The sequence below is a fragment of the Micropterus salmoides genome, unplaced genomic scaffold, assembly GCF_014851395.1.
Source record: "Micropterus salmoides isolate LMB-PRFRI ecotype aquatic unplaced genomic scaffold, ASM1485139v1 Ms_hic_scaffold_9, whole genome shotgun sequence".
NCBI classification, from domain to species: domain Eukaryota; kingdom Metazoa; phylum Chordata; class Actinopteri; order Centrarchiformes; family Centrarchidae; genus Micropterus; species Micropterus salmoides.
In genome coordinates this window covers 26,269,403-26,293,139 of record NW_024044681.1, presented here as the reverse complement: position 1 = coordinate 26,293,139, position 23,737 = coordinate 26,269,403, and the positions used below count along the sequence as shown (strand labels likewise).

Below are 23,737 nucleotides of genomic sequence, written 5' to 3'. Positions count from 1 at the left end.
TATGCCATGTCCATGTGTGCACTGACAGTATATTGGCAAAAAGAAAAATTCTCAGCAACCCCTGTGAGCCTCTAATGTTAAGATAATATTTACATCTGCTGCAGAGCCAGTTAGTCCGTTTTTAGGCTTACTATGGGTAAACTTGAATTGTTTGTGCTTTATTTTTAAGTTAATAATGAAGAGCTGTTTTTTTTGCCCTGAGTGTTGAAATTTCATAGACCAATCTGATTTAAAAATAGTGTGAAATTGAGGAGAAAGCTGAATGAGGAAAAGCATAAAAAAAACAAAGACTTTAAGAACAAGGAAGCCAGAATGTCCATGCTGGGATTTTAAATCTAGGGTAAGGTTGATGGCTTTAGCAATATCTGGCATTATTTAAACAACTTTTAAGCAAAAAATAAATTGTAGCATCAAAAATAACCTGGGAAAGTGGGATTCTACAAAAACTGCCATATTGGGCTACCCTGACCTTAAAAAACATGATAAATTGCTATCCCTTTTCTGTCTATGTAATATATTGATGCAGCATAAATAAGAGCTACTAGTACAATCCTGTTTGCACATGAAACAGCTGTACATTTACATTATCTTGGCAGAGGCTCTGTGTGTTTAGGATGCAAAGACGATCCACAACTTTGACCGTTCACAGAAGTAAACATTTATTATAGTGTATAAAGAGCATAAAAGTAATCCAACTTGTAAAAACTATTGTTTAATTGAAATAAAATTACAAAGAATGTGTTTTTAAAAATTGTTATTTTGGCACTTGGGTGGCCTGGTGGCTGTAGTCTACAGTATAATAACTCAATGTCAGTTTTAGGGTGATACAAAAGGAATATAATTGATTATAATATTATAAGTATCTTTGGATTCATTAAAGGCTCAAACAGTCTTAATGGCATTACTGTTGGATGTTCTTACAAACCAGAAATCAGTTCAGTAAAATACTTAATCAGCATTCAGCCAGTAAGAGAACACTGCATCCATCTTCAGCATATAGTGCAGCAGTAACTCAGTACCATCAGGAATACAGTGGTTATAATGATCAACAGTGAATTTACTATTCTTTGTCTTGATATTGAATATCAGATACACTTTCACCATGACAGAAACTGGTTTATGCCGAGCAGTTGAAGGTACCGTGGAAGCCATAAGGCATGTTAACAGGCACGTTGGCTCTTGCCAGCTCTTCAAATGTCTTCGCGTCCAAAACCAGGAGAAATGTTCCTTTATCCTGGAGAGAAGAGTTTAGTGGAGTTACATTAAGAACCAGAGAGAGCTTATTATCAGAATAATGACAGTAACAGTACATGTAAAGCATGATGTTTTTCCACCAGCCAATATTGTTCAGCTAGTTTGAACTTACGAACCCTGTCCCAGAGTTACATTTCTGTGTGCAGCTCCGATTGCCTAAAGCACCCAAACATCCTGTATACTACATTAAAATCTGGCTACAAATTCTTAGAACAATTTGGGGTGAATTTTTGACACAAGTGGCTCAATGAGGCAATTAAATTAGAATTGCTTAGGAACACGCTGTTCTTTAAAGGGATAATTACACGAATAATTAAAAATATCAGTTTAGAAATATTTTCCATTTGCATTGCATGCTCTTAAAGTCTTCCACAGTGCTGATTGACAGACTATCAAACTGCTGATGATCATGACAGTTTAATTTTAGCTTCAGTTGTGCTTCAGCATTTGATTTGCTTTATGTCAGCATTTCATGTCTGTTGCTCTGTATTTTAGTTGCTTTTTTCTGTCTTTTGTTGTGAAGTTCTTTGGGATGTCTGCTCTTGAAAGGTACTATATAAATAAACTTGCTTACTGCCTGATGCATAGTTAAGAGAAGGGAGGAGATTAATAATACGCTGTAGCGCGATGATTCAAGCCACCAGACATGCTGTCGGAAAAGAGCACAGCACCAACACCTTGGGATGGTTCACGCTCGTCTACATGCCTCTTATATAATAGGATTTAACTTTCAATTAAAAGTTTGGAATATGTAGAGCTAACTCATTTGCTGTTTTTATCTTTCAGATGGACCAATATCTGCAAACACTGTAGTTCAGTTCATACATTAGTCGCAAACCCTAAGTAACATTTATTTCTGCAGCAATTTCCAACAAAAGTGACCCAGTGACCGAAATCTTTGCAAATTCTAATTATTTCATATGTAACTGTAATCCCCCCCCCCTCTCTCTGCAGACTTAATACCATATTATTAAGTATTAACTTAATATTACTGGTACCACTACTATGGCCAGAAAATTAATTTTCTGGCATTGTGGGTCTATGCTTTAGAAAGTTTTGTTTTCTGTTTTATTGAACTATTGAAATGAACTTTGTATAGAATATTGATGACTCTGCTCATCTCCCTATTATATATATATGAATATTTATGATGGATTATGTGTCTGTCTAATAACAGACTTGCAAAAGAAAATGAATCAAGCTCAGAGGTCGACTAGCAGGCCTGCTGCCCGGGGGTAGATACAACTCAAGAAACCCAGTGGCAAACAGTGACGTAACTCCAGAAGGATCAGCACTTTTACCACTAAACCTTCGAAAAAATATTAAACTTCCCATCTCGTGGGCTCTCCTATGATTTGTCTACATCTGAAGAGTATTAAGTACGAATCAATAAATCAACACCAGTTTGATTGAAATTCCCAGAAGTCCACAAAAAACATGATTTAAGAAATTAAATAAAAATGGAGATAGCTTTTTTTGCTAATCAAGCCTTTATCTTTACTCGTCATAAACAGAATAATACCTGTGAGGGGGTGAGAACCACAGAGAGGATGATGCCATCGTCCTCCTCCATGGCATCCGGTGACGGCACAAACACGGGCTCTGACGGGAAGAAACCCTTCTGGTACCAGACCTGAGGCACACGCACATACACGCACACAAGTATATCATATTCACCAACAGAAGATTATTATTTCAGTACAGTCATTGTTTACTAAATTTAAATGTTTAGTGTAAATTTTTGTACTTGATCTTTGAAGTTTCTGTTGCCATGTGCTTTGTACCTTTGCTTTCAAGCCACCAGAAACTGAATATTAGGGGTGGAACATATCAATGAAATGCACTGTCTGTGAAGATTGTCAATCATCCAGGTCATAGTTATCCAATGAAGATTAAAGTCTACGCCACCACTTATCCCCCACTTACAATGCTGTCCTTTCATCACTTCCCAGGAAACTCAACAAACGTAACCTATTGGCCTCAGGTGAAGATGCCAACGATGGTCGTTCAGTCTTGGCCTGGGGTAGTCCTAACGACCATAACGACTGTCATTACGCCAGCCAGGAACACTAAGGAACCAGCAGTATTGACGATCCTGGCAAACAACCCCACTGAGGTTAAATAGCTGAGTTTCCCTACCAGTCAGTCAGAACTGAAGAAGTCCTTTGGATGAGGGGAGGAAACGTCTTCCAGTATCTTCAACCAAGTCCAGTTGGCCTTGATTTTAACCTTCATTGGATAACGAAATGCACTGTGCGCCTATGCCTTGATATGGAAATTGTAGGTGTAATATCAGAGGTTGGTCAGATCGCAGAGGTCTTGTCAGGTGCTAGTGAAGCGAGAGGTACTGGTGCACATGTACAGTATATTGATATTTTCTACCCATATAAATGCATCTCAGAACATTAGAATATTGTGAAAAGGTTATTGTTTCCCTGTAATTTAAGTCAAAAAGTGAAACTTTTGTGTATTCTAGATTGATTACACATAAAGTGAAGTATTTCAGGCCTTTTTTGTTTTAATCTTGATTACAGCTCATGGAAATCAAAAATCCATAGGACTGCATTGACTCTGGACTTGATAAAACACAGTGGACCAACACCAGCAGATGACATGGTACCCCAAAATCATCCCTGACTGTGGACTGATGTAGACTCTGGTACCATGATTTCCCAATGAATAACAAAATTTACTTTATCTAAAAAGAGGACTTTGGAGTTCTGTTTCTCCCTAGCCCTGGTTAAACTCTTATGATGTTGTCTCTGGTTCAGGAGTGGCTTAACACTAGAAATGTGACACTATTTTCCTGGACACATCTGTGCCTGGTGGCTCTTGATGCACTGACTCCAGCCTCAGTCCACTCCTTGTGAATCTCCCCCAAGTTCTTGAATTGGCTTTGCTTGACAATCCTCTCAAGGCTGCCGTCATCCCTGTTGCTTGTGCACCTTTTCCTACCACACTTTAACCTTCCAGTCACCTTACCATGAATATGCTTTGGTACAGCACTCTGCGAACAGCCAGCGCTTTCAGCAATGACCTTCTATGGCTTACTGTCCTTGTGGAGCGTGTCAATGAGTGTCTTCTGGACAACTGTCAAGTCAGAAGACACTCTTCCCCATGATTGTGGTTGTGTAGTGAACCAGAAGGAGAGATTAACTGTCTTCACTGTGGCAATAAGTCATTAACGGTACTAGTCTGTCAGTATTTGGGTCTGCACTCATGCACCATGATAGCGTAAGATATATTATTGTTCTGGAACCTTATTCTTCCATCAGACAAAATGAACAGCATTGATGTATATTGTTCTTTACCTTTTGCATAGTAAACCAGGAAAAAGAAGTTTTCACCTGGTTTGATATTTTAGGAAACCGATAAGAAGATATTCTCATCAAACTCTCAGCATGAAAACGGATATACAGATTTCCCTAACATTTGTATGATATACCTGACTAGATGTGGTCAGTGACATAGACACATTTCTGCTATGGTGCTTAAAGTTGTGTTGTATTTTGGACAAGACAAAGCTACGTAAAGGATGACGATTCATTCTGACAAAACAAAAACTTGTTCTTGAACCATTATTCTTAAATTAAACAAAAAATAACAGTAAAACTACTGGTTTTCTCATGTTTTCATTCTATTAACCATGAAACTCTGCCATGTGCTTCTTCTCCATTTAAGGTGTGGCATTTGAGTAACAGCATGTGTTATTTTTCCATGTTTGGTCATGCTTTCAATGAGAGTCCCATAGGAGAGAATACCATGTTAGGAAGAAACCAGAGGTTGTACAAGAGTTTGAGTTATGTCAGCACGTGACCACTGCGTGTTCAGCTCATAATATACACATGCCTTGTGGTAAGGTTACACTCTCCTTGTAATTACAATTAATAACTTCAACTCTTCTGTGTTTTGTGCTTATTGCTTTATGTGCTAAGCATTTGCATACAATTTCCACAATAACTGTAGCAGCTGTTCATACTGACCTCTACAATATCGTACCAAAATAGAAGTTCTGAATTCTACTTCTGTTTGTTAATGGGAGAATTGTGCATGATTTAAGCATACAGTTTACAACTTACAATATACACCATGAAGAGGAAGACTTTATGTACTTGTAAATAAAGCCATTCTCCCAGAATGTATACACACACACACCTTGAGCGTCTTGTCCTTCAGGTCCATCTTGAGCAGAGAGTCTCCCACCAGGTGTCTGAAGCCACAGCCATAGAAATAACGGTATGGTTGTGTGTTATATCTGCCATAGTTGATCTGGGGGAACTCCAGGCCACCGTACTCGTGGAGGTCATCTCCATGCAGATTCTCGTGTTGGCAGAATACCTGTTGACAAAGAGAGGATCAACCGTCTATTGTTACATATAGTCAACGTAAGAGTTTTTGCTATGGTCATGCAAGGAAGGTCTCCATCAGTTCACTGAGCATTAGCTTCAGTTTGGGATGCTCATGTGTAAAGGAAGAATTTTGGTTTGACTTGAAATCCAACCACGTAACTGTTTCTTTGTTGAGTGACATTGGTTTCATAAACTGGATCTTATTTAAATTATTTGAATTTGATAGATGGATAGGAGCTGATGCGCGACTGAATGAAGCCTTGTTGCTGAACCACCTAGCGTCTCGGCACCTGAGAGGACACTTATGGCACCGTTCCTTTCCGAGGGCCGGCTCTTTCAGCTCCCACACTTCATTTAGTACCGATTCTGTTGATCACTGCCTACGTAACATTCGTATTTGTTGCAAGAAATAAATATGCAAGCTTCTTCATCTGCAATATGTTGAAATTTTAATCGGCTCCCATCATTCACTTAAAAGATACTTGTTCGAAACCGACACATCATTAGAGGGCAACCACCTGTCACTCAAAGCAGCCATCTTAAATTATGCATAACTTTTAATTTGCAAAGAACTCCCATTGGTTGTGTGTATGAAATGTTACAGTCACTGTTTACGAGTCAAGAACTTAGTAACAACCTCTAGGAAATTCCTGCCAATTGCTGCCTTTATTAAGTGGAATTAACTACAGAAATAATCAATAGTATAATACCTTTTTGATAACACTACTGTATTTTTACCTAAGTAAGATTTTGACGGCAGGACCTTTTTACATAAAATGAATATTTTGACATCATGACATTGCTACCTTTACTCAAGTAAAGAAGATGGATAGTTCTTCCACCACTATTAATCCCTTGGAGTGTGGTCTGTTTTGTACAGCACAATATGAGCTGTCAAGACATGTTTCTGAGCAATACATCCAGTATGTCCACTAATAAGGAATGTAAATTTAGAAATACATACTTAAGAATAAAATTCAGTTTCAAACTCACCTTATCTTTGCTGATTTTGACACACGTAGCGCTACTGGAGGGTCGAGTGTTCATGTTCTGGCCTGTTGGGGTTTCACTGGTCACATGAAGGGGCAGAACAAAACGCCGAGGGAAAGCCCTGCACATGGTGTTGTACACCTGGGAAGGGACACAGTACAGGGACAATGCAGTATAGGGATTCATCTCTTACCGTGCTTTCCTTTTGTCTCCTCATGCAAACAGACTGAAAAAATGTGATGTAAAAAGCAGCAGTACAACTGAAAACAAAAAAACTGATGAAAAAAAACATTCTGAATTGCAAGACAGTTTAACACCATCTGGGGGTAGATTTTTCCTTCAGTAACTGCATGTGCGTAATTATATGCTGACCTCATCTAGTGCGTCTCCTGACTTGCGTAAATTCTGGATAAGGTAGTTGTTGATGGCTTGGCCGTCGTCTGCACAGCACATGTCAAGCATCAAGAATCCATCCTCCTCAAAGGCGTTGATCTGATGGAAGGTTGAGATGGCTTTGGTGTGGTACTTCACTGAGCTGACCTGCGGTAAGGAATATACAATTAGATGATCCAGAATCTAAAGCAGAATTCAATTTTCATCAAGTTTCTTAAAGTTCAAGTAAGTCCTCACACCTAACTATCACAGCCACATCTTACCTTGCCTGTGTGCTTGTCAACAAGATGGAAGACAGTTTCCTGCTTGGGATCCCAGTAGATGCCCTCGCTCAAAGCCTTCCCCCTTAGCTTGCATGTGACTATCTTTAGCAGGTCCATCTTAATTGGCTGTTCAATGAACACCACGTAGTTCTCAGACATGCCTGGAAGCAGGAGACGGGTATCACTGAGCTTTGTAGCCGAGTGTAGTAGTGTGAAATATACAGTCATCTGTAATGAATTAAATCCCGGAGTGCTGGCTTACCAAAGCTGTGGTAGTACGAGGGATGGGACTTGTCTGTAGGCACAATAGAACAGAGTATACTGGCTCCATGAAGGGTGTCTTTGGCATCTGTCTTCTCAGGAGGTACTCTGATGATGTTATATAGGGCTCCTGGAATAGCCGGGATAATAATGTACCTTGTAGAATCTTTTACACACATTTGCCCTGGCATCTTTTAGATAAAATACGAGATGTGTGCAGGCAATTCTGTTATCACGATTTAGTTTTTAACATAAAGGAGGATGAGGAAAAAAATATTCAGCTGTTGATTTATGTAAACCTTAATGTGGGTTTTGTGGACAATGGTACTAACCTTTTCTTCCATAGGAGTTGCCCATATTGTAGGTAGTACCGTCAGGGTCACAGTGTGGGTGGGCAGTGGCTCCATTTACAGCAATGAACTTGCTCCAGTCCACCTACAAAACATATTGGATAATGAGAAGGATGAGTGTGTAGTAGATGATGATTATGGCTGATATAATTGGTCAACTAAATAGAATAAAACATGTCTTTATGTTGCATTAAAATTAAATATAAACTGGTATTAATATTAACATCTATCACTCCATGACAATAATGAAAGTACCTTTTCCAATGTTTCTAGGTTCTCTGTGTTTACTTTGTGCATGAAATTTGTCTCCGTGCTGACATAGTAGTCCCCTTTGTATTTCACAAAGCTCACACTTGCATTGTCCGTGGGCTCTGTAGCAGAGAAAAACACAGGATTACTGAGGCCTTGTAAATTAATGAAAGCGTTCCTACTTTTATAGAAATCTTAGTAAATCAATCTGCTACATAGTTTGCTGCAGTGTAAAGTACAAGGAAATTCCCACTACCCTATTTGCTTCCCCACTATAACATGTTATGTACTAGTTGTGTACAGAGTACTTTACAGACTTCACCCCTGGCCTCACCAGAGATATAGCAAAGCAAACACTGATACTGAACAAACTGTCCTTTTTCCCCCCCTATAGTCCTCCAAGCTGGTTTCACTGGGTTTGTGCTTGTTGTTTCATTTAACCCCCCGAGCAAGATAGCACATTCCACATATTATCTATTTATTCTTTATTCCATTCCTTCTTATTCAGCCTACTCACCCATCATCTCAAAGCAAGACAAGAAGCGCTGGAAGAAGTTTTTACATGGGTCGGGCATGGAGAGGGTACCAAATTCTGACATCACGATGCGGTCCCTTTCACTATTCTTCTTGTAGGCATTGCTGTGCAGGAACCGACTCATGTATGTCACCTGGCCTTTGTTGATCTTGAACTGGTGTAGCATAGCCATCCCGTCAAACCAGTGGTTGTAGCTGTGATGAAATTCAGAGGTAAGGCTTAATCTCATCGATTTGAATACCTTTTCAGTTGTTTTGTGCAGCAACTCACTGTCTTTTTGAGCCAAGCGCAGATACAGGAAAAACAGGGAAGGCAAGGAGCAAAAACAGGTTAGCTGTCAAACACAAGGCAAACAAAGTTGAACCAGGTGGGTGGAGGGGTTCTGGAGGAGGGTTTCAGGGGCAAGTTATCCAGGGAGCTGAAGAGAGGAACTTGTGCTGGAGAGGAGTAAGTAGGTTTAGTGAGGAACCAGACGCCGGCAACAGCAGGACTGGAGTGCAGAACCGGAGACTGGTGACAACTTGGTAATAGGCAGGTGTGCCTGTGGAGCCAGGTAAACCACAGACTGCTGAAGCTCTTGAATTGGAGTCATTAGCAATCCAAAAAGGAGCAGGATTGTTGCAGTTCAGGAGGAATAAGAGGTTGATACAGCTATCAACCGCCGACTGGACACTAGGAGCACACTACACTACCAAAGAAAAGGGAAACACAAGGACTATATATACAGAGGAGAGGGGCAGATTCCAAGACACCGGTGCAACTCATTAGGGCAGTGCAGACAGTCAATCAAGCAGGAAAACACACAAAGACAGATGTCTACAGAAAGACACAGGGGAAAGGATACTTTTAAAAATATAATGGGAAATGAAAACACTCAAACCCAAAACCATGACACTCACTGTGTGTTTCCAAACTCAAACTTCCCTGGGCCGTTGCGGAGGAGGATGCCATTGATCCAGGAGGGAATGGTGCCTTGTACTTCAGTGGAGATTGGCTCAGGGGTCTCTTCTACAGAGCGGACCAGAGGTGCAATTGTCTCTAGCCCCTTGAGATTGTGACCAGGCTTTGTATCATCTGTAGGAAACACAAACATACAAAGTATCGTACGCATATTGTTTTTAATAATAATTGTTTTTAAACAAGATGGACATTAAAGAGATGACCATCTTTGCTGATGTTGCGTTCAATTCAAACTGTTGGCTTTAGGTCTTTTTTTTTCTTTTGTCAATGTGGACATGCTACACATTGTAGTTAGATTCTCCCCAATTTAATCGTTCAGTCTAGCAGAGCATCAAATTATAATTTATTCAGCTTTACCAGCATGGTAAACAAGAGGTAAAGGGGCAAAAAGTGGTGAATCTTTGAAGTGGTCATAAAGGAATTTACTTATAGTTATTTACTGTATTTCCCATCTTTGCTGAGCAAAAATTTTGTGGGAACTGAGTTGAAGCAAATAAAAAGCCCAGACTATTTATTGATGTTTTACTGTATCAGGAATAGGGGCCCAATTTCTTTTTTGTGAGCGGACAACACACAATGCATTTCACTCACTCAACACTGCTCCCACTGTTTTGCCATTGCCACAAGGTCAAACCTGACACCCTAGTGCTCCAACTACAATTTAAAGGGAGTTTATCAGTGAATTTAACTCTAAGTATAAGTAGACCTATACAGTACAATGAGGTAAAAACAGGTATTACATTTAATATTATCTATAGAATCTTAAGATGAGTGAATATGAACATTAACATAGATACAAAATTGTAGAAAATAATAAAATATAACTCCTTACAATGTTATACAATTAGCTTTGGCTACATAATATAAACATAATTCTATAGGCTATGGCTGTAGCTTTATCTGTCAAAATAGTAAAATACAACCTATACAACTGTGAGTTCCCCTTACAGCTAGGCATTTTCAGAATAAGCATGGGCACCAGTCCAGACTGCCTTAACAGTAAGTAAGTTAAGCAGGTTGTCTGTGAAGGTTCTCAGTCATCCAGGTAATAGTTATCCAAAGAAGGTTAAAGTTAGGGGCAACTGGACTTGGTAGAAGACACTAGAAGATGAGAGGTTTCGTCCCTCATCCAAGAGACTTCCTAAGTTCTGAAATGACCAGTAGGGAAACTCACCTATTTAACGTCTGTGGGGTAGTTTGCCAAGATCATCGATACCGCTTGTTCATTAGTGCTCCTGGCTGTTGTAACGACAGTGATTATGGTCGTTAAAATGACCCAATTCTGAACGACCATTGTTGGCATCTGAGGCCAAGAGGTAACATTTATCATACCATTTATCCTTCAGATGCTACCTGAGGAGTTGGCCCTGCTATGTTGAGCCATGTGTTTGTGTAGTGGTTGTCTAGTTTCCCCAATATACAGTTCTGTGCATTCCTCACTGCATTGGAGCATACAATATGTGTCTTTAGGGTGGTCCCAGTATCTATCTTAGCATGTTCTTAGGTTTAAAAAACACAGGGATGTGGAGCTCAGGAGGATATTGCTGTTACCTCTTGGCCTCAGGTGAAGATGCCAGTGATGGTTGTTCAGACTTGACTGCGGGTGATGTATCGATGATCTTGGCAAACGACGTCCACAGAGGTTAAATAGCTGAGTTTCCCTACTGGTCATTTCACAACTGAAGAAGTCTCTTGGATGAGGGACGAAACCTCGTCGTCTTCTAGTATGTTCAACCACGACCAGTTGCCCTTGACTTTAACCTTCTTTGAGTAAGTTAAGCAATCACTTCTCTTTTAGAATAGCCTCCACATTAATTTCTTCACAAAGCAACACCGCAGAGTGAGCAGCAAATTCTTAAAACCTCTACTCTTGGTCTGGAAAAGTCTGGACATAACAACATAAAAAATAAAATAAACTGGTGCATATCTTGGTACAAAAGTGGTGCTAAAATTCCACATTCACCTTGCTCTGTGTTTATATATTTACTGTATTTAACTTTTATTAATGGGTATTAAAATGAACCTTTCCGTCTCTCCTTTGCCTTAAAATTAGTGGAAGTTACTGTACTTAATTGGTCGAAATGACACAAAAAAATGTGGCATGAACTTGAAGTAAAAAAAACCTTTGGAATGAAAACATAATAAAAACAATGGGGTACTCTGTATACGTTTGACTTAAGATGAAAGAATCCAAAAAACATAATGAAAATAAAAATGACGAGTAATGTGCACAAATCACACATGTGCACATGAAATTGTGATAACTCCTTCAACTTCAACCTCACAGATTTTGTGCCTGGTTACAAAACATTAGAAACACTATTGTTCTGCCTGTTAAACTGTCATGGTTATACTTTTCTTATTGTAACATGTCTCAAAGGTCAATAACAGTGAAATGCCTGCACATTAGCACTACAATTACACGTATTTGAAAGTAAATATGATCCCTTTGTTGTTCATGAGGAACAGTAGGTGAGTGAAAGGCCTACATCTACCAGTGTTGTCAGTCAAATAAGTAATAACTGTGAAATCCTGCTGGAAATGTGCCATAAGACTTCTGAACTTGTGAGCTCGCCACTATTTCACTTTACTCTCACTGTACTGATAAATGGATGTAACTTTACACTTCCCTACTTTACACTACTGCCATACTTAATGGTACTGTACATACATATTCCACTGCACGGGCTCCACCTGCTTACTAACCAGGTTACTTACTATTTACAAACCTGTTTACATCTTAGTTCATTTTATTACTACCTGTTAGAACCTGTGCACCTCACATTCTATATATTTATTTTGCTACCTGTTAAATGCTTTTTATCCATCATAGTACTTGTATGATACATGTCTACAACTGTTCTCATTATGTATATATATTTACTACATTATACTGCTCACTACTGTTTACTATTTCTCTCCTACCTCTACCACAGTATTATACTTTATATTATATTCCAATATTTGAGCTGCTGCACTATTTCATGTGTTAGAATGTAATTAGATTTTTCTCGTGATTATGTGTTTTTTAACTTATATATATACATATATATACATATACATATATATACATATACATATATATACATATACATATATATATATATATATATATATACATATATACATATACATATATACATATATACATATACATATATACATATATACATATACATATATATATATATATATATATATACATATATATATATATACATATATATATACATATATATATATACATATATACATATATATATATATATACATATATATACATATATATATATACATATATATACATATATATATACATATATATATACATATATATATATATATATACATATATACACATATACACACACACATACATATAAAATACCACCAACTGTTTCATTGTTGTGCATATGACAATAAGGAACTTGAACTTAAACTACAGACTCTGCCTATTTAATTTGTTTTGCGTATTTAGTAATTTAGTAAACATGCTGCTTCTTGCATTTGGGGAAAAGTCTGAGTCTGCTGAAGTTCCTCTTCAACAACCTTTAACACAAAACCCCACTGAATGATGGCTACTCATTATGGCAGATTCCAGTGTTAACAAAAACATGTGACTAAAATTACTGTTTAAAAGTCAGCTCCACTGTTACCACGGATTGAAGCCATACCGCCCCTTCACCCCAGTACTGCCAGGGAGTGGCTTGTATATATACATATATACGTATATACATGTATGAATAAATGAATAGACTTATACGAATGTACATTAGGCTATATTTACTCCACAGATATTTGATCTACTTCATAATCTACAGATCAAGCAAGTCTCCCAGGACAGGCAGCATAGGACTATGTGACACTCATGGCGTTTTGACTGTAGCTCAACGGTTTTTCCTACATGTCTATTATCTATAGGCCTACTAGGTTTACTTAATAGCAACTGCGTTTCTGTCCCTCTTCAATAGACTGCCGCCTCTAAAAATGGAATCGGATACGGGTTAAACAAGATATAGCTGGAAGAACAGGCTGTACTGTACCGTATAGATCAAGCTTGACTGCCCATCATCGCGCTGTCAACGCCACATAGACACAGGTAACTCAGAGAAAAACTGACACAGTACACAGCAACCTTTGCTTTATGAACATGGCAACGCGAACTAAAATTATGGAGACGTACCTGAACTGTCCAGCTTCACAGGGGACATGTCGGAAGGTGGACGTGGATGCAGCTCCTGCTCTCTGTATCTGCGTCCTGCTGGACCATTTCACTGCTCACGTTACATAATGCGTTTGTACGGAAGCGCATTGCATTCACCAAACAAAAAAAAATTGTAAGCCTTATCTCATAATTACGAGATCAGGATCTCTCGTAATTATGAGAAAAGATGTCATAAAGGGTTTACTTTTAGATCCGGATCTCGTAATTAGAGATAACTGGAAAGGTGCCATTTATTACTGAGTTCAGTAAAGTCGGAAATATATTCACAGATTCGAACTTCCAGGATTAATAACTCGTAAGCAAAATGTGTTTAAAACACAAACGAGGCCTCTTTATTATCGTAGTTCAGTAGACAACAAGCTATAAGTACATTTTCACATAAATGAGTCTTCCTAGGATCGGCACATAACAGTGGTCTCTACGTGCAGCAGGCTGTGAGACGAGTGCGCAGGGACTGTCTACAAAGTGCAACACCGAAAACACATTCTGCAGTGATATTCAATAACTTCACACATATACAATGTAGTGCCCCCAAAATCACCTTACACATTAATGATATCCTGCCTGTGATACTACAACACTTAGTTATTGAATATCTCTGCAGAATGTGTTTTCGGTGTTGCACTTTGTAGACGGTCCCTGCGCACTCGTCTCACAGCCTGCTGCATGTAGAGACCAATATTATTTATGCCGCTCCTAAGACTCATTTATGTGAAAATGTACTTGTAGCTTGTTGTCTACTGAACTACGATACTAAAGAGGCGTCGTTTGTGTTTTAAACACATTTTTCTTAAGAGCTATTGATCCCGGAAGCTAGAATCTGTGAATATAGGCTATTTCCAACTTTACCATCATCTAATTACGAGATCCGGATCTCGTAATTTCCATATCTTTTCTCTATCTTTTCTCTATCTTATCTCGTAATTATGACATCTTTTCTCATAATTTGGAGATCCTGATCTCCTAATTATGAGATAAGGTGTCTATTTTTTTTTTTTCCTTTGGTGAATGCAATGCGCTTCCGTACGTTTGTGCGAGAGAGGGAGGGTTTACTTTTCTGCTGTGTTGTGTAATTGGTGAGACACACACTGTGAAAGAGGAAGTATTGAGATTGTTTAACTAGGTCACCTAACCTCAGTAAACAATTTGAATCTGAGTAGCACTAACCCTGTAAAAATACTAAAGTTATGTTAAAAGGCCCTGCATTGAAACTCTTACTTACGAAAGTAGTCTATTAATTAGCATATACTTAAATGTAAAAGTAGCCTACTCATGGTCCATTTCAGAATATCATATCTAAAGCTGAGGCAAATTTTAACTAGGCTACATTTTATATTGCTGGTTAAGGCCTACTAATAGCTTATTATAATTTATTAGTTTAATTATATTTTGTATTATCTAAATATAAACCTGTTAAACGGCTAATGTAGCTTAATAGAATATTAACTAACATAGCTTTAGATGATTAGCTTTTGCTCATTAACTTCCATGGAGGATGACAACGTTTTAAAATATAATAGTAAACAACATGAAAAAATGGTACAATAAATAAATAAATGCACAAACGTAGCCTATAGGCCTACATGTTAATTAGTAATTCATCGGGACATAAAAAATAAAAGTATTCAATAATTCATTTTTATACATTTCTAACTCCCAAAGGGTTTTTTTGCACTTACAGTAGGGAACATAGTTGTGGGGAACTTGAGTAATCATGGGATCTTGGAAAGCAGGGTTTCTGTGATTTCAACATGGATTTGTTGTACACAATGTAAATTTAGCATAATAACGGAAATAAATAGGTGAGGTCCTTTCGCATTTGAATGCGTCAGAGAGAGAGAGAGAATGTATAGAGATAGAATATAATATAATATAAAGAGATAGAATGTATAAAAGCGCAGGACTCGTAGGCCTATCTAACATCACTGCAGCTTGCAGCATACGCATAGCTGATAAGAGAACGCTGATACAGCTATGCTACTTTGGGAAAAGGTTCTAATGGACCCTGCAATGTCACGCCTTCCCATTGGCTGTATTCATAGTTTTCATGTGACGTTGCATTCCCTTGGAGGGCAAAAAAGATTTTCCGCTGCCTGCTAACCAATATGCAAGTGATACACTGTTACTTTTTGCGTAGCCAAAATGATGGTTGTTGTGCTTTTGGATTTACTAATCGAGGAGACAAGCCTGGGCTGTGTTAGGTGAGGGATTCCTCAGAAGGTAAAAGTAAACATTAACGTTACCACAGTCGAGCAGCAGCAGGGACCTGGCGGTTTTTAATGGCAGAAATGCGGCAGCGGATGCTGTAACGTATATGGATCAGATATGCCCAACACTTGTGTTCATATTTTTTTTTTCTTAAGTTGAAAGGTGATCCAAATAAAATTTGACTGCTTTTGCGGCGTCTCTACGGGGGAGTCGCGGTGTTGCTCTGTTGTTTTGCCCTTGCTTTCTTTACCATAATGGTGCTTTCACACCAAAAGCGAAGCGACCGTTCAGGGCGGTGAGTTTACATACAAAGTCAATGCAAAGGCGCGTAGAGCCACAATTTCCTGATGGGCGGCGCGAAGTGATGCAAAAGGGGCGGTGCCAGCAACGCGAAGGCAACAAGAAGGAATTCACATGAGTTAAATATTTTCAACTCAAGCGAGAAATTCACATGATGCTGAGTCACGATAGCCTATCAACATTGAGATTGTCTGTACGTCACCGACAGCTTCAGAGCGTTGTGTGGAGAGGGCCAGGCAGAGTGGGCGATTGAAAATCTGCAGGCTGGCTGAGAGCTGCTAAACTTGGGCTAGAGGAGCAGGGAGCAGCACTCCAGCTTTTGGACAAATAAACACCCGTAGTTGGACTGGATTCTGCTCTGACAACTACGCCGTTTACTCGCGGGAGGAGCTCGTGGGTGAACTGCTTTTATTAAATTAGCTTTTTACTTTAGTTTTTGGGATTACAACGTTGATTTATCTTCACTCAAGCTTCTCAGCAGCTAGATAGATAGAGAAGAAGGGGAGGGTCAAAGTTGCTTTCTCTAAGTGCTAGCCCGACCATAAAACTGGCACCTTTTTGATTCCGAAGCTGATAACGCGGGGCCTGACTGTTAATCAAAAAGGAAAACCCCTGTCTCACCCAAGTGTGACATGGTCCAGACACTGAACTTTGAATGGCCAAAGACCGCAGTCTCCAAAGGCTCAAAGCATTTAATTAAGTTTAATTAAATCTTTAGTTACCTGATTATGTTTGCCTCTATTTGAGTAGTTATGTTAATTGTTGTTGCTATCCGTTGTTGATATTAGTGCTGAAAAGAATGTTACTTGTGCAGTGTTTTTATTTTCAGCAAGACACTCCTTCATCTAATGTAATCCAAGCTTTCCTCATGTAACCTGATCTCCCCCAAATGGACGAAATAAGTATTACATGCCCTCATTGGAAATGCCGTTAAATGTATAAATATCCTGACCAATAATGTGACAATTGTTTCCTGTTACCAAATGCTTAGAACAGTACAACCGTTCAACCATTGAGGTTCGATTGTGGAAAATATTTGATTATAATACGTGCAAATAGATTTCTTTTTAGACATTAAGTTTAGAGAGGCAGTCCCTTGGGAAACCTGAGACGCCTTTCTTCCACTCTGCTCTGCTCGCTGGACGCTTCGGCACGCGTTTGGCGTGCCTCGCCAGGCAATGCCCAGACTCGGCCAGCGAGACAGGCTTTTTGTTCGCCTGAAGCTACACACCTGAAGTGCCGCGACATCGATCTGCCCTTCAGTTTGTTTTTAATTTCTTTATTTCTTTTGTTTGTTAAAGTTATCAGTCCGTTAAGTTACACTGGACTAATTCAGGAACGACCAAGTTCCATTTTAAGCCTTTTCCGTCGAGCCAACTTCACCGAGGTCAGACCAAGCCACGTGGTCTCGCCAGCTACAACGAAGGAAACCTGAAAACAGCCGAATTGCCAGACGGAGGAGGCGTTTTCAATCAGACACGGAGAACCCTGGCAAAAAGCCAGGATCGGGCAGCTAGCGTGGGACCCGTGCAACAGGCCAAAAGCAGGCTGTCGACAAGCAGTAAGACTTAACACACGTTCTGTGATCAGATGTCCATTTTAACTCCTAAATTATAGCATTAGTTTACTTTCATTAGCACTTCTATGCCGTATGAGTCAAAGGCTCCCCACAATCGAACCTCCAGGCTCATTGTTCAGCAAATGTTTATGTTCCCTGTATCCAACCATCTTTTTATCACCTTAGTTAGAGAATAAATTCACTGTAATATAATCAAGAGCTGTGTGTGTGGCCTATTTCTAGATTTTATGAAAATTCATATTCAATTATTAAAAATTCATATTCAATTATAAAAAATTCATAATTGGGTATCAATTCTCATAAATTTATTAAAATGCATAACTATAAATTTTAGGTCTGCTACAACGCACATACGGGGAGTCCGTCCTCTCTCTCTACAGCTTCAGCCTTCTCTTCATACAGATCAAGAGCCAGATCAAGTACTCTACTCTGTATTGACATTTTTACATCCAGTAAAGTTAGGTAGAACTACTTGCAACAAATGTATCATAGCAACCAAAGCAGCCGGAAAAAACGCTGTGCCTTAAAAACGCTCGCTAGCGCTCCCTGCTGGGTGTTTTCAGAAGAGCAGCTGGCGTTTTCAGATGGCAAAAAACGCTTTGGTGAACATGGGCCCTTACAGCGGCGGAGCTGAGTTATATTAAAGTCCTTTGTATACAACTTGTTACCATGGCCATGTCAATTTAAATTAATGTAGACCATGTGTCAGCTGTACTCAAGCACCAAGCACCCATACTGTCCCCATTTGTTGAGAGTGGATGTGGTGTGTGCGCCGGTTCAAGTTTGCTAGATGATAATTATTGCTGTTCAAGAGGATGATTAACGGATGATTAACATTTGATGTGTAATGGATAATAGATGCAGTCAAAAACTCTCCAACCCCTTTGCACCCAGAAGCTTTGGCTTTATTAGCTAGTGGTAAGCAAATTAGGCCTATTCAGATCATTTAAAAAAAAATAAAAATACTAATACCTCACTGTAAAAATAGACAGAATACCCCTGCCCAAAGATCTCAATGGCTTATAAGGAGTTAAAAGATCCAAATATAATCTGGAACCAGGTTGTAGTAAAGACCCGCTATTTATTTCTAGTTTTTCTTTTTTTCGTTTCCTCACTTCCTTTACCTTACTTCCACTTACTTACTTTTCATCACTGATTGGCTCTTGCTTTCACCTTTCATTCCTCCTCATTGACCTGATTGAGTTCACCTGTTCACACTTTACTTTCACTTTCACATAGAGCGGCAGTTCTGGTAAGAGAAATTTATTTTACTCTTTAGTTTTAGCCAGTGCCCATGTTTATGAAAACGTAGCTTAGGTGTTTATCTTTCCTTATTTCCTTGAGATGGACATGTGAGTTTAGTTTCTAATCTCATGATTGTTTTCTTTCAGACTTAACAATTTATGTGTCTTTTTTCCCTGATTATGTTGACAAATGTAACCTTTAAGGATTTCCCAAGTTTCCTGGCTTATTTCTATGCATTCTGACCAATGTCCCCAATGATGACAGTAAATGTACCTTTTGAACCTCCTACTTTACATGGTCCTTTGAGCCAGAGATAGACTATTGTCATGGATTCACAGTCATTAGATGGGGCCCTTTGACGTTCAGGTCATGAAAGCTGACCACCTGCATGCTGCATGTAAAACAGAATGCATGTTGCATACTACAGACACACATGGGTTGCAGAATGACCTAGATGATCAACGGAGACAGAAGCCTGACAGTGAGGCTTTAACTGATTTTGATGAACCTGTACCTAGTGATCAGGTTGAAATCATGAAGGAGATTCTAGTGACAATGAGGGATATTTTCATGAATAGACCATCTACTCCTTATTCATCTAAACATTCATCCAAGTCTGCGTCATCTGCAGGTAGCAGACACTCTGTGTAACCCACCAGTAATTAAGCAAGGCTTTCCATTTCCAAGGGTTAAACCACCACATCAGTCATCCTCTTGTCCATCAGAGGTCAGCCGCCATCCTGTTGCTGTTTCCTCTGCTGTGACCTATTTAGTTATCAATCCTTGATGCTGCAATTCCCTGGTCTGCCTAAGCCTCTCTGACCACTGTGAACAGCCACCTTTAGCACTACCTACTGGTAGAATCCATATATACAAGCTTGAGGGCCCTTCTTTCTGTTACGATGTTACGAATGGCACTCAGTAATCTACTTGACCCTAATGAGACGGAGCAATTTAAATATCACCTTCTCCTTGACCATCTGCATGTCGATCAAGCCAAGCAATTAGCTCTTGCCTTCTCCTATGCTTCTGACCCATACACCCAAGCTATCAATGCTCTTGATGAATGTTATGGGCACCCTCTCCAACTGGCTTTGAAGGAGCTTAGGAATATAATGGATCTTCCCCTTATCAGAGCAGGTGATGTTCATGCTCTTGATAACTTCCCCCCTCGTGTACAAGCACTTGTTGGTCTGCTTAGTACAATGTAAAATGCAGGACATGCAGAAATCCTCTGTGGCTCTCATGTGGATCGTCTCCTGGAGAAGCTCCCTGCAGAACACAGTCGCTTTAAACGGCATGTCTACAGGAGCCAAGGTGCCTTGAAATATGATCTGCTTATATTCTCATCTTGGTTACAAACTGAAACGGTGTCAAACAAGGATCGAAATTCCCATCTCATCTTCCACTCAGCAAAAACACCCACGTATGTCTATACCTGCTTTGACAACAATTCCACATGCAACATAAAATCCCAGTGAACCCTTGCTATCCTCAGAACATTTTCCAAAGTCCAGAGCAACTTGTGCATACTGCAGATCACCTGAACATAATATCAGCAAATGTCCTGAGTTTACAGATATGACAAAGGATCAAAAGGTACACTGGATGAAGGACAACAAATGTTCTTGGTGTGACCTGAAGAAATCCTGTGCCACCTTTAAAGGAAGACTTCTGCAAATACTGTGTGAGGTAAATCAAAGATCCAACAATCATACTAGTCCTGCTGTGAGGACACTGTATCTTGACCAACCCAGTGACTGCAATAGTGTACTCCTGAAAGTTGTAAAGGTACTTCTCCATAATGGAACGAAAATCTTAGAAACACATGCTGTACTTGATGATGGTTCTCAACGTACCATTCTTCTGCAGTCAGCTGCTCAAAATCTCTGTCTGGATGATGAAGCTGACAAACTGTCACTCAGAGCAGTCCGCCAGGATGAATCTTCATGGCTCATCTGTCAGCTTTCAGATCTCTCCTGTCGCATACCCTGAGAAGACTTTCACCAGCAATCATGCCTTTACTGCAAGCTAATTAGCGCTTTTAGACCACACTTATCCTGTAATATCTCTTCAAAGAAAATACAGGCATCTACAAGTCATCCCATTACCATCCTTTAAAAGAGCATCACCACTACTGCTCATAGGCTCACATCCACCTCCGCACTCCTACTGCTCCAGTCAGACTGGGCCCTTCTGGATCACCTGCAGCTGTCAAAACCCTGCTAGGATGGATACTCCAGTGCCCCATCAGAGACTTTCAGTCTGAGAAATCCTCACAGCCTGTCCAATGCCTGTTCACATCCTTCAGTTCCCCTACGCTACAATGTTGAGTGTTGAATGTACCATCATATGGTAACGCATAACAACAACGATCGCATTGTATTTGACTGCTCATTCACTTCCAAGGACAATGCCTCAATAAGTATCTATTACCAGGACCAATCCTCGGGCCATCACTCCTTGGGGTATTGCTACGCTTCAGGCAACATGTTGTAGCAATAAGTGGGGACATTAAAGGTATGTTTCACCAGATCTGTCTGCTGCCACAAGACAAGCCCCTCCTTCGGTTCCTATAGCGTGATATGAACAACGATGGTCTACCTTCAGTGTACCAATGGCAGGTCCTTCCCTTTGGCACCACTTGCAGCCAAATTCATTATTTAAAAATCATACAATGTGATTTTCTAGATTTTTCTTTTAGATTTCGTCTCTCACAGTTGAAGTGTACCTATGATAAAAAACCTGCAAAATCAACAGTGTATCAAATACTTGTTCTCCCCACTGTATATATTTACAGTAACAACTATGATTAATAGGTATTAAAATGAACCTTTTCCTCTCTCCTTTGCCTAAGAATTAGTGAAAGTTACTGTACTAGCTGCTAATTGGTCAAAATGACACAAACTATAGCATGAACTTGAAGTAAAAAAAACATTTGGAATGAAAACATAATAAAAACAATGGGGTACTCGGTATACGTTTGACTAAAGATGAAAGAATCCAATAAACATAATGAAAATGACAAGTAATGTGCACAAATCACACGCACAAATTCTCACCTACCTCTGACACAGTATTATACTTTATATTATATTCCAATATTTGAGCTGCTGCATTATTTCATGTGTTAGAATGTAATTAGATTTTTCTCGTGATTATGTAATATTATATATATCTAAGAGCACTGTTGGAGGGAGCCTGAGATCTAAGAATTTAAATACCACCGACTGCTTCATTGTGGTGCATGTGACAGAGAAGCAGCAGTAAACATGCCGCTTGTTGCATTTGGGGAAAAGTTTGAGTCTGCTGAAGTTCCTCTTCAACAACCTTTAACACAAAACTCCACTGAATGATGGCTACTCATTATGGCAGATTCCAGTGTTAACAAAGACATGTGACTAAAATTACTGTTTAAAAGTCAGCTCCACTGTTACCACGGATTGAAGCCATACCGCCCCTTCACCCCAGTACTGCCAGGGAGTGGCTTGGTCTTTTGGAGTGTAAAATTAATATACAGTATTTCTCAGGGCATATATAGTGCTCGCATATAATAATTTATTTTGGAGATCTAGTGATGGAAATTATTCCTGAAGCAAAAGAGTATTTTATTTATGAAATCTTTGGTTTGCTACAATAACATTTTTTGACAGCATAAATAATTACACTAGCCTACATGAAGACCGGTAAATGCATAGGCCTATATGAATGATCCAACAAAAGTCTCCCAGGACAGGCAGCCTAGCTGTTGGCCTTTTTGACAGTCATGGCGTTTTGACTGGAGCTCAACTATTTCCTACAGTCTATTAATACTTGGTTTACTTAATAAAAACGTAAAAACTGCTTTCTTGTCCCTACTGAATAGACGGCCGCCTGTAATAATGAAATCGGACACGGGTTAAACAGGGTAAAGCTGGAAGAACAGGCTGTCCTGTAACCCACACGGTCTAGATCAAGCTTGATCGCTAATCTGCGCTGTCAACTCCACAGCCGCAGGCAAATCAGATATAAACCGACAGTTTACAGCAACCTTTGTTTTATGAATATGGAAACAAATGCGAAATTACAGTTTTAACGATACGACCGCCTGCAGTTACCTAATAGGCTAACTGCGCCCTAAAAGCATCAACAGGTGAATAAACGGCTCGGTTTTCACTGTAGGCTGGCAGTGTAACATCCGCAAAATTGTGGAGGCGTACCTGAACTGTCGAGCTTCACGGGGGACATGTCAAAGGATGACGTGGATGGATTAGCTCCTGCTCTCAGTGCGTCCTGCCAGACCATAACTGCTCAAGTGCACGAAGCAGTGCTATTACGTATTGCCTTTATGCGAGCCTATCGCATGGCGAGATATCCCAGCAAGCAATTGAAGGGTTAAAAAACGTCTGATAGACGTCTAAACATAGCCCAGACGTCTAGGCTAAAACAGGGCTGAATTTGAGCTGTCACTGAAAGTTTGGTAGACGTCTCACCATATCCCAAAAATAGTCTGGTCATCAATTAGACCACCATTGAACAGCTACATATAGATGTGTATGAGATGGTGAAAATGGGTTGAGGCTAAAACAAGGTTGAA

General features: G+C 39.5%; 1 protein-coding gene and 1 long non-coding RNA gene across 4 annotated transcripts in view; one reads left to right on the top strand and one right to left on the bottom strand.

Moving 5' to 3' along the window:
• The window catches only part of LOC119895290, a 75,393-nt gene extending 72,126 nt beyond the window's left edge, over positions 1-3,267 (top strand). Inside the window, exons 3-4 of one of the 2 annotated variants that reach the window (XR_005443054.1) lie at positions 2,769-2,878; positions 3,207-3,267. This is a non-coding gene — a long non-coding RNA (uncharacterized LOC119895290). Of the gene's footprint in view, positions 1-2,768; positions 2,917-3,206 lie in introns of both variants that reach the window. The other variant, XR_005443053.1, reaches the window with a different exon arrangement.
• Positions 635-23,491, bottom strand: LOC119895289 (beta,beta-carotene 9',10'-oxygenase-like). Of its 2 annotated transcripts, none has more exons than XM_038708289.1 (12): positions 23,361-23,491; positions 9,544-9,718; positions 8,627-8,838; positions 8,116-8,231; positions 7,843-7,945; positions 7,512-7,640; positions 7,250-7,410; positions 6,966-7,133; positions 6,597-6,734; positions 5,410-5,592; positions 2,777-2,887; positions 635-1,234 (listed from the first exon to the last, which is right to left on the bottom strand). In XM_038708289.1, exons 1-12 carry the CDS (start codon positions 23,443-23,445, stop codon positions 1,118-1,120), a joined length of 1,698 nt encoding a protein of 565 aa, XP_038564217.1. In that variant the 5' UTR covers positions 23,446-23,491; the 3' UTR covers positions 635-1,117. The 2 variants fall into 2 exon arrangements, with proteins under 2 accessions (XP_038564217.1, XP_038564218.1); XM_038708290.1 differs by lacking the exon at positions 23,361-23,491 and adding an exon at positions 13,788-13,943.
• Positions 23,492-23,737: the final 246 nt, after the last annotated feature.

Bases quoted from the DNA above. Each gene is read 5' to 3' on its own strand.
- LOC119895289 (XM_038708289.1), bottom strand. From the start codon at position 23,445: ATGGTCTGGCAGGACGCACTGAGAGCAGGAGCTAATCCATCCACGTCA. The intron at 8,839-9,543 runs GTGAGTGTCATG...ATTTCATCACAG, and splicing joins TTTGAGTTTGGAAACACACA to CTACAACCACTGGTTTGACG. The intron at 7,946-8,115 runs GTACTTTCATTA...TATGTTTTGTAG, and splicing joins ACCTAGAAACATTGGAAAAG to GTGGACTGGAGCAAGTTCAT.